Source organism: Oryzias latipes, chromosome 24, assembly GCF_002234675.1.
Source record: "Oryzias latipes chromosome 24, ASM223467v1".
NCBI classification, from domain to species: domain Eukaryota; kingdom Metazoa; phylum Chordata; class Actinopteri; order Beloniformes; family Adrianichthyidae; genus Oryzias; species Oryzias latipes.
Window position 1 is genome coordinate 8,452,381 of NC_019882.2, and position 14,471 is coordinate 8,466,851.

Genomic DNA, 14,471 nt, shown 5'->3' on the forward strand with positions numbered 1-14,471 from the left:
ATGACATAAGTTCAAAAGTAAACCATTCATTGACAATGTGCCTTATAATCTGGAGTTGCTCTAAAATCCTGTAGGACGGAAAATACTGTAGGTTACTTTCTTATGCCTTTAATAAGACAGTGATACTAGAATATTTATAAAAACATGTTTTCTGGTTAGTAAAAAGGGATTTATTAGAATGATCCTGTGTGTTGGGGCAGAGAAATAAAATTCTAACATCTTCAAACAACAGCCTCAGAAAAACAACGTCAAAATGTGATTGAAGTGAGAAATGCCTTCTAATTAAAATGAAGAAGCAGAAAGGCATGTCCATGCAACAAAGGACTGAACCACTCAGGAAGCTTCTGTCTCTGTGTTCAGTTCCGCCTCCTTACCATGCGGGGTGATTGTCTGTATGGGCCTGCCTTGGCCTCTCACGTTCCATGTGGTCAGGGTTCCATCAGAGTGGCTGCAGATGAATTGCTTGCCCTCATGATGCCAAGCAACTGAGTGGATCGCCTACGAATAAAAAAAACAGGCAAAAAAAGTTAGTGGAGAGTGGCTGAGCAGGATAAAATACAAACTATGGCTGCGTCACCCTGACCGTCCCGTACACTTTGCTTGTAAGTGCTTGTAATGTCTCTGACTTTGCGCTTGTGGTCAGATTGTTTCAGAGAGATAAAAGAGCCCAATCTGATTTAAGAGCAGTTCTTCTGGGGGTACATGTACTTCTTTATGACCCATTTCTTGAATGCCAGTGGGAAGGTTTTATTAGCATTGATGTGCTTGTAAGAATTCAATTTCATAAAGATACAGATTAGCTTGAGGGAAGAAAGGAGTTGGACATCTAAGATAATTGGAATAACACAGATCTGGAGCACTGGGCTTTGAGAAATGTGCTTTAGAACTAAAGACTTAGTAAAAGATATTTGGTTAAAAATGCAATGACAATTTTACAAAAAAGGAATACAAGAAAAACACACTTGCCCAATTCACCCCATTCAGTCATTAACATAAAAAAATTAAATCAAAATGTAATCATTCCGTTTTTTTCATATGGTAAAAATGGTAAACCCGCAATCTTACGATTGGAGGTCGACCGCCATACCACTGCACCAATGGGAATAACTGAGAAAAAGTAAAATGATACATTTCAGGTGTCTTTTACACTTTTTTTCTGATTACACTGTTTTTTTTCAGATGATAATGATATTATTATACCAGGGAGATTTTTTCTGAATATTATATGGATAAAAAAATAATTATTTTTCATTTCCTGATGTCCCAGAATATCAGCAATCTCCATATTCAAACTTTATTGTATTTAATTTAGAAATGCGTCTGGGTAACACTTTTACTTTGTCTTTGAAGCACGTTTGAAATACTGTAATAAGTCTGATCAGCTTACTAGGTAACCACTAGGTGGCTTGAACTACATCTAAGGCAGGGGTGGTGAACACACGGCTCTCGGCCAATAAGCATGCGGCTCTTTGCGTCTCATCATATTTTCAATATACTGTGCCTCATTTCATAGTTTTTTCCCTCTTAAACCACACACAAATCCATCAGAGGGTTTTAAAAAATAATAATAATAATAACAGTAATTTGGCAGCGTGTGTGTTTTGATGCTGCTCTCGACACATAAGTGACTGCCAATCATTTGCGCGGGTTTCACCCAATGCCAGAAAAAATAACAACATTTGATGTGCGTGCAGACTGTTACCCTCATGGTCAAATTGGCGAAATTCAGAGTATACAGATGAACACAGGACGGGGAAGATTCTTACTTTTTTTTTACTGAACGGAATGGTAAGTCACTATGTTTATTATTATGAGCTTTTGGAAGCAGTAAAATTGTTCATGGCAGAAAAGAACAAAACGTATCCTGGAGAAAATTAAAAACTCTTCCTGTAATGTATTTAATGTGTTTATTGTGAATACGAATTACTTAAGACACCAGAAGGATGCTCTGTCCAGATGTTTGTGTATTTGTTGGTGTAAGTGTAATTGAAAGAGGACTATTGATGAGATACAGAAACTTTTACAAGTTAAATACTGAAGGATAAATGGTAAAATATTCTGTTTTTATAATCGTAAATTGGACTTCAGAGGAGTCAGTGCCTCACCAGCCATCAACCTCACTGCACGTCACTAAGTAGTTGTGTGTGTTAGAGAGAGGCAGAGAAAAGAGAGAGAGAGAGTGTGTGTGTGTGTGTGTGTGAGATGAGAGAGAGGGGTGCCTGTGTGTGGAGAGGGTCTCTGACCTGCAGGGTAAAGTTGCTGTGTAAACGCTGGTTAAGCTGCATTTGATATGTGTATTGAAAGTGGAAACTTTCCTTGAAATAAACACAAGTGCAATAATTGCTGTTGTATTGTAGGGAGAGGAGTTTGTTATGGAAAATAACAGGGCTTTAATTGTGTGTTTGTGTTTGTATGTCTTGGCAGGTCAGTGTGTGGCGTGGCTCTTTGACTCTCAGTTAAAAACTTCGGCTCTTGGTGTCAAACTTGTTCGCCACCCCTGATCTAAGGCATTAGTCACGTGCACCCATTCAGGGAGTTGACATGTATGTAAAACAGATCGCAGGTATGTCTTGAGGTTTGTACTGTCAGCTAAAAGGACGTCATGACAATGGAACATATGATTATCGTGGGTGTGGTAAATATGTCAAAGTGTTCGGAAAGATAATGCAACTTACAAGCAGTTATGACTTCATATAGTGCAGGGGTGGGCAATTCCAGGTCCCAGGGGCCGGTGTGTCTGCATGATTTCCAGATTGTCTGTCCCTACTCATGGCTGATTACCTGGTTCAGGTGTGTCAAGCCAATCAGAACATACCAGAGGAGGGTATGTTGGAAAACATGCAGGAATGGGGCCCTCAGTGCCCACCTCTGATATAGTGTCTAGTCGTTAGTAGGCTGAGACTACTGGGTCTTTACTGACCGCGTAAAGATGCCATGCCCATGGGTTGTGCAGATGATACGCAAGTGTCCATAGAATGCTCACAGAAACTACGCACCCACTGTCCAATTTCCTAACTTCTTACAGTCTAGCATGGAGAGTGCAGGGTTTAGGGGGGTTGGAAAGAAGAAAAAAAAAAATGAAGACTCAGTACAATGTGCCTTTGTCTCCCCAACTTCACCTTAAGTGTTTGCTTTGGCCTGACGCCCGCAGGACCCCCAATGCGCTTAAACATTTTTACAGAATGAGTTCACCAAGTTGTCTACGGTCGTAAAATATCACAAGGCCACTTGTGTACCCTCTACAGGCTTGCCTATTTTTTGCCCAAAGTCAGCCTGTGTCCACCCGTAAGGAGAGTTGTGACTAAGGCATAAGTCATTCCCCATTAAATTAAAATGGCATGACAACCACTGAGCTTGGACAAACCAAACACCAACAAATTAATCGTGACAGAAATGTTCTTCCATCTACACTCTGGTTTTAAATTGTTTGGTGCAAAATGTGATTTCTATTAAAACAATTTCGAGTGTCACATGTACAGTAAATGTTAGAACAGCAGTCTTGTAAGCCTTAAAGACAACACACAGCATTGTCATCTGATAGAAATGAAACCCTTAGCATTTGTGAAGCACCAAGATCCAACTTTTTGGGTGGAACTGGCTGTTTATTGGGCGCATTCTCACCATGGATGTTTGGTCCAAGCCAGACCTTGATTCCTTTGTCAGTCCACTTTGTTTGCACAGGTGTGAAGTCTGAACTCAGGTTTGGAGCAAAAAGGTCAACTCTGGTCCACCTAAAGATCTCAGTCTTTGTTCCTCTGGTGCCGTTCGCTCAGACGACCATTTAGAAAACGCTTCAAATATAAAAGCAGGGCTTTTAAAGACATTTAGAGGTGTAAGAAAACACATTTTATGGATCTCAGTTGGTTAAAGGACCTTATCCTATCCATTTTCCTAAATTCTTTTCTAAACCTTGCCTTTTCATTTCTATCAAATTGTCTTCCGGCCCATTTGTGTAGTTCACAATTATTTATCTATGACAGGAAAGCAGTGAAGTTACAAACATCATGCCCAGTCAGCCAGTAAAGGGCACCGCTGCTTATTGATGCTCTTTTGATCGCTGATTATATCCTGCCAACATTTAGCCATTATGTAAACACAATGACAACCGTGAAGCTCTAAGTAGCTTTCAAAAGGGCTCAGCCTCATCAATTGCATTGACATTTAGCAAATTCTCAACTTGTTCAGCATTACTTTGCATCCCAGGTGATGCTGCAAGCCTTGTAACGCTTTTCTGAAATGAGTGACTGGCTCCCTTGCTATTATGGTTATATCATTGTTTTGCAACTGCAGCTACTTTTTTTTTTTTTAAAGAAGTGTATCAGTTTCTGCTTCAGTGTGTCATTAATCATAAATGTTGCTTACTCAAGCTCGCCTGCTATGCTGAGTCTTTAAGAAAATACCTTGTGAAAAGAATCTATTGCTTGCAGCAAGAAATGCAATCCTTTTCCATAGTCTTGCTTGAGAGAAACTGACAAACATATTTTTTTTCAGTGATTCTAAGCTGTTGCCCCTGTGACATGCATATACGATCTCCAACAGGAGGACGCTCCACAACTGTTTCAGTGGCTCTTTGTTGCATTAAAATTAACAACCTTTAAAGACCGAATCCAATGAAAATTGTGTTTTTGGTGTACTTAACATGTTCTTGTGGCATTTCTCTGACGATGGAGGACATGTTGCATTACTGGATATTTCTATATTCTAATCATTGTGAATCAGGGGAAGATGAAAAAATTCCACATGAAAAAGAGCGTACTACGTGTAATGTAGAAAATACCCAGGGAGGGCCACAAGCTTCCTGTTCCATTCTGCTCCACAATGGGGAGCAACGTTTTTAGAATAAATCAAAAGATTAGTAACTAGTTTAGGTCATTACTTGGCAAAGAAGTAAACAAAATATGGATATTTTTAAAAAGCTCAGCCCTTTAAATATGATTAATGGCAGCTAAACCATGTTAGATGATGATTAAATTGTTTTTAGCTGTTATTTTTGGTTTTTCTTGGTCTCTCAGTATTCCAGTTTTGCTTGTCCTAAACCAAACTGACTTTAAAAAGTTGTAAAAGTTATCAATATTCAGTCTTTGAATACAGTTTTTAAATGTTAGATTCTATTTATTTATATACCATAAAAAACAAGTTGATGTGCTGTTATTGAAATTCTTAGAAATTCTTTTAAGGGCACAATAAAGATTATATTTTATGCATAATCTTATTAGTTCAGACCAATTTAGGATATAATATTATTTTAACTTCAGTTGTTCCTTCATTTTCTGTTCAGAAGAACCGCTTGGCCATAAATAATTTGGCATGATGAGTAATGACTGAGGTGCTTTCTAAGCAAGTGGCGGCGGTGGAAGGGTAAGTGGCGGGCGTAGCAGGCTGCAGCCAAGAAGGAAGGACAGAGATTTGTCAGAGCCGTTTTTGCCATAAATGATTCATTGATGTGCAAAGCCAGAGGGAATAGATATTCTTGTGGAGGTGTCCTGAATGCAGAATAAGGAAATTTGGTCCTCATATATATCAGTATTTATTAAGTATGTTTTTCTATAACTATTTTTGTTCTCCATTTTCTTTATTGGGATTTCAACAAACAGCATCGCATGTAGCCATGATGCAAGAAAATTGATTAGTTTAAAAATACAAAAAAACATTAGATACTTTTATTTGCATACTTTTTTTTCCCCATTAGCATCTCCATGAGAACCTTCCAGCGATTAAAAGCTTGCATCACTGCACTCTTCAGTGGCAATCCCAACAGGAAACGATGCTGTGTTCAATTGGAAAACGAGCAACAGTAATTGAATCATTTGGCCCTCATTAAATCAAACAATCCCAATTAAAGACTAATTTTATGATTTATCACAAAGGGGGCTTTATTTGCCAATTGGGTCTCTGGGGATAAAAGTGTGTGGCAACATCTCAACAGGAAATCAGAGCAAAAATAAAAACAAGGAGGCAAAGTGAGACTGCTTGAGGAAAGCAGACAAAACATGCACGTTTTAGATACCGACTGGCATCTGTGTGGCGTTGTGGAACCACGTTTCCGTCAGGCGACATACTGACATACATTCGGAAGGAAATGGGTCTTCCAATAAGAGCTTCACCACAAAAGGGGGAGTATAGGCGCAGTCTGAATTATAGATTAAATAGATTCAACAGCAGAAACGTCTTGGAATTAAACTATTCTAACCAAGATATGCACACTTCTTTATGGAATTTTTAAATAACTATTACTTTCTACACTAGTCTTTCTGTAAATGGCCTTGACCTTTGAATCGATACAGACTAAATGGTGAATGGCAGGTACTTATATAGCGTTTTCTGCCTTCTTGGAAGACTAAAAGCCATTGGCGGAGCTAGAACACTTTATTTAGGGGGCGAGAGAGCGCAGATGTCCCCTTTGCCCCCATGTAGCTCCATCCTTGCCCAAAGCACTTTACAGTCACAGTCCTAATCCCCCATGCACACACACTGCTTTTTAAAACTAGTGCCAACCAATAACCACCAGCAGCAACGTACCCTTCAGTGTCTTGCCCAAAGAAGCTTCGACACATGGGCGATAGAGGCGGGAACCGAGCCAGCGATCTTCAAATCAGAGTTCGACCGCTCTGCCTCTGCACCACGGCTGTCTAAAAGTTGAGACACCTTCCAACAGTGTTATTAACCCCTAACTTGTGTCCCAGAAGTATATTTTTATATTTATGTGCCCAAAAACATCCAAACAACCAAGCGGGCCTCCACTCTATGGGGTAAATCTCCAAAGTTATTCCTAATGCTTAATTCAGCGTCAAATAATGAAATACTTCTTCTTCTGTGTTGGCATAGAAACAGTTTATCAACAACAAGAAAAACTTAGAAAAATTGATTTACTGATTGAGGGTGCATTCACACCTTAACAGACTCACCCTCTTGTACAAATCGTAAATTCTTTATTTTAAGTTATTACATTTCTAAATACTGTAAAATATTAACTACTATTCAAGCATGTTAGTGTTGAGGGCGAGTCCTGGTGGGCTGAGATGTTGGTGGGTAACGCCTCAACGAAGTCAAACTCGCCTCAGACCCAGTTCACAAACGAGTAGTGACATTTGTTTCTAATCTTTGCAGACGACCAGATGGGAGGGATTTTCGGCGCGAGGCAAATTACAACGAAGTCCTTCCAAGCTCATTAGAAAAATGCCACAGGACGTTTCCAAGCCTTTTCTTTAGGTTAGTTAATATGTCACTTTGCGGGGCGTTATAACCCATCTGGAACAAGTGCTGTTCACATCAGAGTCGATGAGCAGCTGGTGTCAGAAACACTTCCAGGTTACACAACATTTTAACTCCTGAATGTGGAAGTGATGTCAAATCCGGTGATTCAACTGGTCCCAGGGCCAGATGTTGTGATAGCAAAGCACCGAGTTTGGAGATTTCAGTTCTGGAGGACACAGGGAAACAGACTTTTTTGACCTATAAGTTAAGAAATTCACGTTTGATAGATTTTGACTTTTCGCAACCCAAGAAGTTTCTGAGAGTGACGTTTGCGAGTGTTTAAACTGCGACTGAAAAACAGGCAGCAAAGATGTAAAGATGTTGCAGATAACTTAAGGGATTAAAAGGAAATCACAGCGCATCAGTGCATCTCAGAGCTGTCAACTTCTCTTTTGATGCTGCAGCCGTAATGGAGAACTCAGTGAGGATGCCAGCAGCATCGCTGATGGGAGCAGAGCTGAGGCAGACAGCAGTGATCATGGCAACAGACCCTGTCAGAGAGAACATGAGGGCTGATCCCAGGGCAGTTTTCTAAAACTTCTCTCAAGTGACAGAAACGTATGAAGTTAGATTTGTCGTAAAAATATTGTCTGGCCATAAAAGGGTTCCGTATTGTAATAAGAGGTTTGTCTGTAAAAATGTTTTGAATCTGTAAAATAATTTACTCATCTAAACAAATTGTCTGTTCATAAAAAAAGAAAGAAAATTACCTGGGATAAGAAAAAAAAATAAAAACATTGTTTCCTCATTTTACACTGAGACAAGACAAAATTGCAGAAGATATTTAAGATATGGCAAGTCTTCTTTCTCTTTCGGCTTTTCCCATCAGGGGTCGCCACAGCGAATCATCCTTTTCCACCTCACTCTATCATGAACATCTTCTACTCTAACGTTAGCCAACTTCATGTCCTCTGTTAAGACATCCATATATCTCCTCTTTGGCCGTCCTCTTGCCCTCCTGCCAGGCAGCTCCATCTCCAACATCCTTCTACCAATATATCCACTATCCCTCCTCTGAACATGTCCAAACCATCTCAGTCTGGCTTCTCTGACTTTGTCGCTAACACAGGCAACATGAGCCGTCCCTCTGATGTACTCGTTCCTTATCCTGTCTAACCTGGTCACTCCTAAGGAGAACCTCAACATCTTCATCTCCGCTACCTCCATCTCAGCCTCTTGTCTCTGTCTCACTGCTACCGTCTCTAACCCATAGAGCAGAGCTGGTCTCACCACTGTCTTGTACACCTTTCCTTTGAGTCTTGCTGACACTCTTCTGTCACACAACACTCCTGACACTTTCCTCCAACCGCTCCAACCTGCCTGCACTCGCCTCTTCACCTCTTTTCCACACTCCCCATCACACTGAACTGTTGACCCCAAGTACTTAAACTCCTGCACCTTCTTCACCTCAGCTCCCTGTAACCTAACGCTTCTACCTTGATCCCTCTCGTTCAGACACATGTATTCTGTCTTACTACGACTGACCTTCATGCCTCTTCTTTCCAGAGCAAACCTCCACCTCTCTAGCTGTTCCTCCACCTGCTCTCTACTCTCACTGCAAATTACAATGTCATCCGCAAACATCATTGTCCAGGGAGATTCCTGTCTTACCTCGTCTGTCAGCCTGTCCATCAGCATAGCAAACAAAAAGGGACTCAAAGCTGATCCTTGGTGTAGTCCCACCTCCACCTTGAACTCCTCTGTCTGACCTACAGCACATCTCACCACCGTCATACTTCTCTCATACATGTCCTGAACTACTCTGACATACTTCTCTGCCACTCCAGACAACCTCATACAGTACCACAGCTCCTCCCTCGGCACCCTGTCATACGCCTTCTCTAAATCTATGAACACACAATGCAGCTCCTTCTGACCATCTCTGTACTTTTCCATCAACATTCTCAAAGCAAAAATGGCATCAGTGGTGCTCTTACGGGGCATGAAACCATACTGCTGCTCACAGATCTCCACCTTCTTCCTAAGCCTGGCTTCCACTACTCTTTCCCACAGCTTCATTGTGTGGCTCATCAACTTTATTCCTCTATAGTTGCTGCAGTTCTGCGTGTCACCCTTGTTCTTAAAGATCGGAACCAGGACGCTTCTCCTCCATTCCTCAGGCATCTTCTCACTCTCTAAAATCCTATTGAACAACCTTGTTAGAAATTCCACTGCTGTCTCTCCTAAGCACTTCCATACCTCCACAGGTAGGTCATCAGGACCAACGGCCTTTCCGCTCTTCATCCTTTTCAGAGCCTTCCTAACCTCATCCTTTCCAATCTCGGCTACTTCCTGCTCCACAACAACCACATCTTCCTCCCTTCTTTCCCTGTCATTTTCCTCGTTCATCAGCTCCTCAAAATACTCCTTCCATCTTTTCTGTACACTCTCTTGGGTTGTTAGCACCTTTCCATCTCTGTCCTTAATCACCCTTATCTGTTGCACGTCCTTCCCATCTCTGTCTCTCTGTCTGGCTAGCCTGTACAAGTCCTTCTCTCCTTCCTTTGTGTCTAACCTGTCATATAGTTCATCGTAAGCTTTCTGTTTGGCCTTTGCCACCTCTCTCTTCACTCTACGCTGCGCTTCCTTGTACTCCTGTCTACCTTCCTCAGTCCTTTCTACATCCCACTTCCTTTTAGCCAACCTCTTCCTCTGGACGCATTCCCGTACTTCCTCATTCCACCACCAAGTCTCTTTACCGTCTTTCCTCTTTCCAGATGACACACCTAGCACCTTCCTACCTGTTTCCCTGATAATCTCTGCTGTAGTTTCCCAGTCCTCTGGAAGCTCATCCTGACCACCCAGGACCTGCCTCAACTTCTGCCTAAATTCCTCACAAGTTTCTTCATTCTGTAGCTTCCACCACTTGGTCTTCTTTTCTGTTTTCCCTCTCTTCTTCTTCCTGACCTCCAGAGTCATCTTACACACCACCATGCGGTGCTGTCTGGCTACACTCTCTCCTACCACCACTTTGCAGTCATTAACCTCTCTCAAATGACCTCGTCTACATAGGATGTAGTCCACCTGAGTACTCCTACCTCCACTTCTGTATGTCACTCTATGTTCCTCTCTCTTCTGGAAGTAAGTGTTGACTACAGCCATTTCCATCCTCTTTGCAAAGTCCACCACCATCTGTCCCTCCAGATTCCTTTCCTTCACACCAAACCTCCCCATCACCTCCTCATCACCTCTGTTGCCCTCACCAACATGCCCATTAAAGTCTGCTCCAATAACAACTCTCTCTCCTCTGGGAAAACTCTCTATGACCTCATCCAACTCACTCCAGAATCTCTCCTTCACTTCTAACTCACAGCCAACCTGTGGCGCATACCCACTGACTACATTCACCATCACCCCTTCAATTTCTAACTTTAGGCTCATCATCCTGTCTGAGACTCTTTTCACCTCTAGAACACTGTTTACAAACTCCCCCTTCAGAATCACTCCTACCCCGTTTCTCTTCCTATCAACACCATGATAGAACAGTTTGTATCCTCCTCCAATACTACGTGCCTTGCTGCCCTTCCACCTTGTCTCCTGCACACACAGTACATCTACCTTCCTTCTCTCCATCATGTCTGCCAGCTCTCAGCCTTTCCCTGTCATTGTGCCAACGTTAAGAGTCCCTATTCTCAAACCTATGTTCCTGCCTTTTCCCTTCTCTCTCTGGCCACGGACCCTTCTGCCTCCCCTCTTTCTTCGACCAACAGTAGTCAAATTTCCACCGACACCCTGTAGGTTAACAGCATCGGTGGCGGTCGTTGTTAACCCGGGCCTCGACCGATCCGGTATGTCTAAAGTGTTGTGGATGATTCGGATGGTTATTTTGGCAATTTTTACGCCGGATGCCCTTCCTGACGCAACCCTCTCTATTTATCCGGGCTTGGGACCGGCACAGAAGTAACTGGCTTGCAACCCCTGTGGCTAGATTATTTAAGATATGGCAAGTGACGCATTTTATTACAGAATTGCGAGAAAATAAAAGCTTGGAAAATTGGAAATTCTAATGATGCCTGCTTCGGGATAAATAAAAAAATGCTTTTGTTTTTTCTGGCAAAACTATAATGCATCTGATATGCTGCTCCAAGCAGTGAAAAGGCTGATGATCGGTTAATTTTTTGAGAAGAAAAAGAATTGTACTTGTAACTTAAGCTTTACAAGATGAAGGTGCTAATGGACACGCGCATTTTACAATTCACACATGAACAAAGCATTTTCACTAATGGACAATTTTTTCTATAGTTATGAAACAGTTTTACAGTCACACATATCTTATTACTCGTACAAAACCTTTTTACAGATGGAAAATTTTTTCGACAAGAAACTTTTTTTTCTTTTCTTTACAGAGGGACCTTTTTTTTATATATATACAAAACCTTTTTACAAAAAAAGGCAGAAAAAAAATCTATTTTGCTGCATTCACACAGGCCTCTGTAACGCATGGTCAAGCAAAAAATGAAAAGTCTATGACAACGCATGTGTTTCGGGATTATGCGATTAAAACTCTCACATTCAAATGTTGTTACGCTTGAGAGCATACAAATCGCGCAGCCATTGAACCTACATCAAAAGTTAAACCAATTGAACTTTGACCAATCAAGGACTGAATTGGTAATGGCGTATAGATTTGGTTTATCTGGTGAACGCACACACGGCGACGATCCTGCCGACAGCTGTGTTTGTTTTTCAAATAACAATAAACCAAGGCCGCTCTCCTAACATGATGATAACCCATATCCACTATTGCAAGGATGCTATAAACCGAGATGATTCCGTTTGTGCCCAACTCAACATTTCACGCAAAGCGTCTCTAAACTGGTGGCAGACGTGCTTGTAGTGGATAGCAATCAAGAACCCGCGTTCAGCATGAACGTAGCATTACAAGTACAAGACCTTTTTAAGATGGACAGTTTTTTTTCTATGGATATGAAACCTTTTTTACATATGCACAAATTTCTTATTACAGGTAAAACAAAACTTATTTAACTTCACAGAAATTGATCATTTTTAGGTGTGTTAGCTTTAAAAAAATGAAATCTATAGACATTTTTCAAAGCGTGCAAACCATTTCTGGTGTATCTAGGTTATAAACATACCAATAAAATGTGCACAAGGATTTTGGGGTCAAATACAGACAGCTGGCACAAAATCGATTTAAGCTTTTTGCATAAACAAAAAAAGAAAAAGGTCAATAGTATTCACCAGTAAAAGCCCAAAGGTAGGACAGAAACAAGCTACATCTGTAGATGCATTACAGCTCATTTATCAGGACAAAACTTAGACCGGGGCGCCGAGTCAGTCAGGTCAGGGTGACAGATGCTCCCTGGCTTACATTTACTGGAAACCCATAGCCCTGATCCACACCTAATAACAGGCAATTCACCAAAAGGCACAGAGTGGACAGCATGCTCTCTCACCTTCTAAAAAGCTATAAAGCCAACGTTTGATCCCCACAGCTTATTGTCTAACCCCAACATAAACTTTGTTGTTACCCGGAAGCTGGGTTAAATTTCCCAGCATCAGGGTCCAGAAAACTTCAATGCATAACCTTTTTAACACATTTCCATTACAAATAACCTCAAGAGCAAATTTCAAATGTGTCTTTTTGCTGGAAGGAAAAAGCCTTCGAGCTTCCATGTTCATTTCAGTCGGCAACGTTGATCTTTGGTATCAAGCTCCTGGGCAAACAGTGTTGGAATGAAAGCATGAAGAAGATAAAAGAGTGCAAAGCTGGGGAAAAGTACAAAAAAGTTATTTCATCCATTATTGTTTGAATAAGCTGTAAAGAGATTAATTTTGCACATATTCATGATCCTGGGGAATTCCCATTATTGCTCCAATTCTGCCTTCTAATCCATGCATTGTGTGTAAATTATAATTAATGTGAAGAATATGCTTAATGGCAGAAATTACATCAACAGATCCACTTTACATGAGACAAATCGAGTGCTTAACTTTAAACTCAAAACTTTAAAAAATGGGATTACTGAAACAAAATCAGACAATTATAAATCTACAAAAATAGCTTCGTCTGGTCTTTGCTCTCTGCTTGAAATGATTTAGCTTTCTTGTCAAAGTATATTTCTTGTCCTAGTCCATGCAAATTTGATGAGCAAGCTACAAATCTTTCTTATGAGCTCTTAGCATTAAGTTTTCTACAAGATCTGCTAGACACATCTATTTTTTCTGTGAGGAAAATCCTTCAAAATTTGTAATAAAAACTGGAGTTATACGATATTTTTCCCACCAATCTACTAGTGTAAGTCACAGTAATCAGCAAAACAAGAAATACACCTCCCCCTTTCCTTCCCCTCAATTTCCACCCAATCGAAGCCCCAGTCTCCTGAGAGGTGTATCGGTGGGGGTTTAAGAAGAGGAGATGAGCTCCTCTGGGATGATTCAGTTCTAGAGACTCTAATGCCCCGGAGCTGAGGGAGGTTATTAGCTTATCAGAGGGGAAGTCAGTGTAGAGACAGAAACTGACAGAGTGCTTCACTGGACATTTAAAAAAAATAATAAAATAAAAAAAGTCCCTCAGTTCTTCTGGGGATCTCAAGTATCCAGAGTACTTGCAAAATCGTAGCACCAGAAACACTGGAATCCCAAATGATATACAGGACGCTGCCCATGCATGGAATGATAATGGTGGATGCAGCCTGTGTGCACAAGCATCGACACAACTTCAGTATCTATACACCATAAATATCTTCAATTAAGACTGTGGATTGTTACAGATCAATGATTCACAGATGAAACCATCAAGCCTACCATTTAATCTACATTTGTCTGAATGGTTTCTATTTGTATGTCTTTTTATTGGATGCATAAAAATTACAATATATATTTAACCACCATTATTTATACCTTTTTTAAAAACAGAAAATCAGAAGTAACAAAACATTACAGATAAATACGACGGAGTATTAGGGCCACTACAAAAAAAAAAAAAAAAGGTAAAATTACCAGATTTTATCTCGTAAATTTAGGAGATAAAACTCATAAATTTATGAGAAAAAAACTCGTAAATTTACAAGATTTTAAGTCGTAAATTTATTAGAAAATTTTTTACAATTAAAGTGGAAGTGAGAATGCAGAGCGGCAGGTGAACACCGCGCAGCAGCAGATCAGACCGACTAAACTCAGTTGAACAGGTGAGCTGAATGTTTATTGATAACGTTCCAAATGTTTGGAAGCTCATTTGTTTGATTTACAAGTTA

The 14,471-nt window shown here is 40.6% G+C and overlaps 1 protein-coding gene across 4 annotated transcripts in view; it reads right to left on the reverse strand.

The window, feature by feature from the left end:
* stxbp5 (syntaxin binding protein 5) overlaps positions 1 to 14,471 on the reverse strand; it is a 107,614-nt gene that overhangs the window by 27,448 nt on the left and 65,695 nt on the right. For all 4 annotated transcript variants that reach the window (XM_020714430.2, XM_011491631.3, XM_011491630.3 and 1 more), the window contains exon 8: positions 375 to 498. In XM_020714430.2, coding sequence (XP_020570089.1) covers positions 375 to 498 — 124 coding nt within the window. The remainder of the gene's footprint in view (positions 1 to 374; positions 499 to 14,471) is intronic.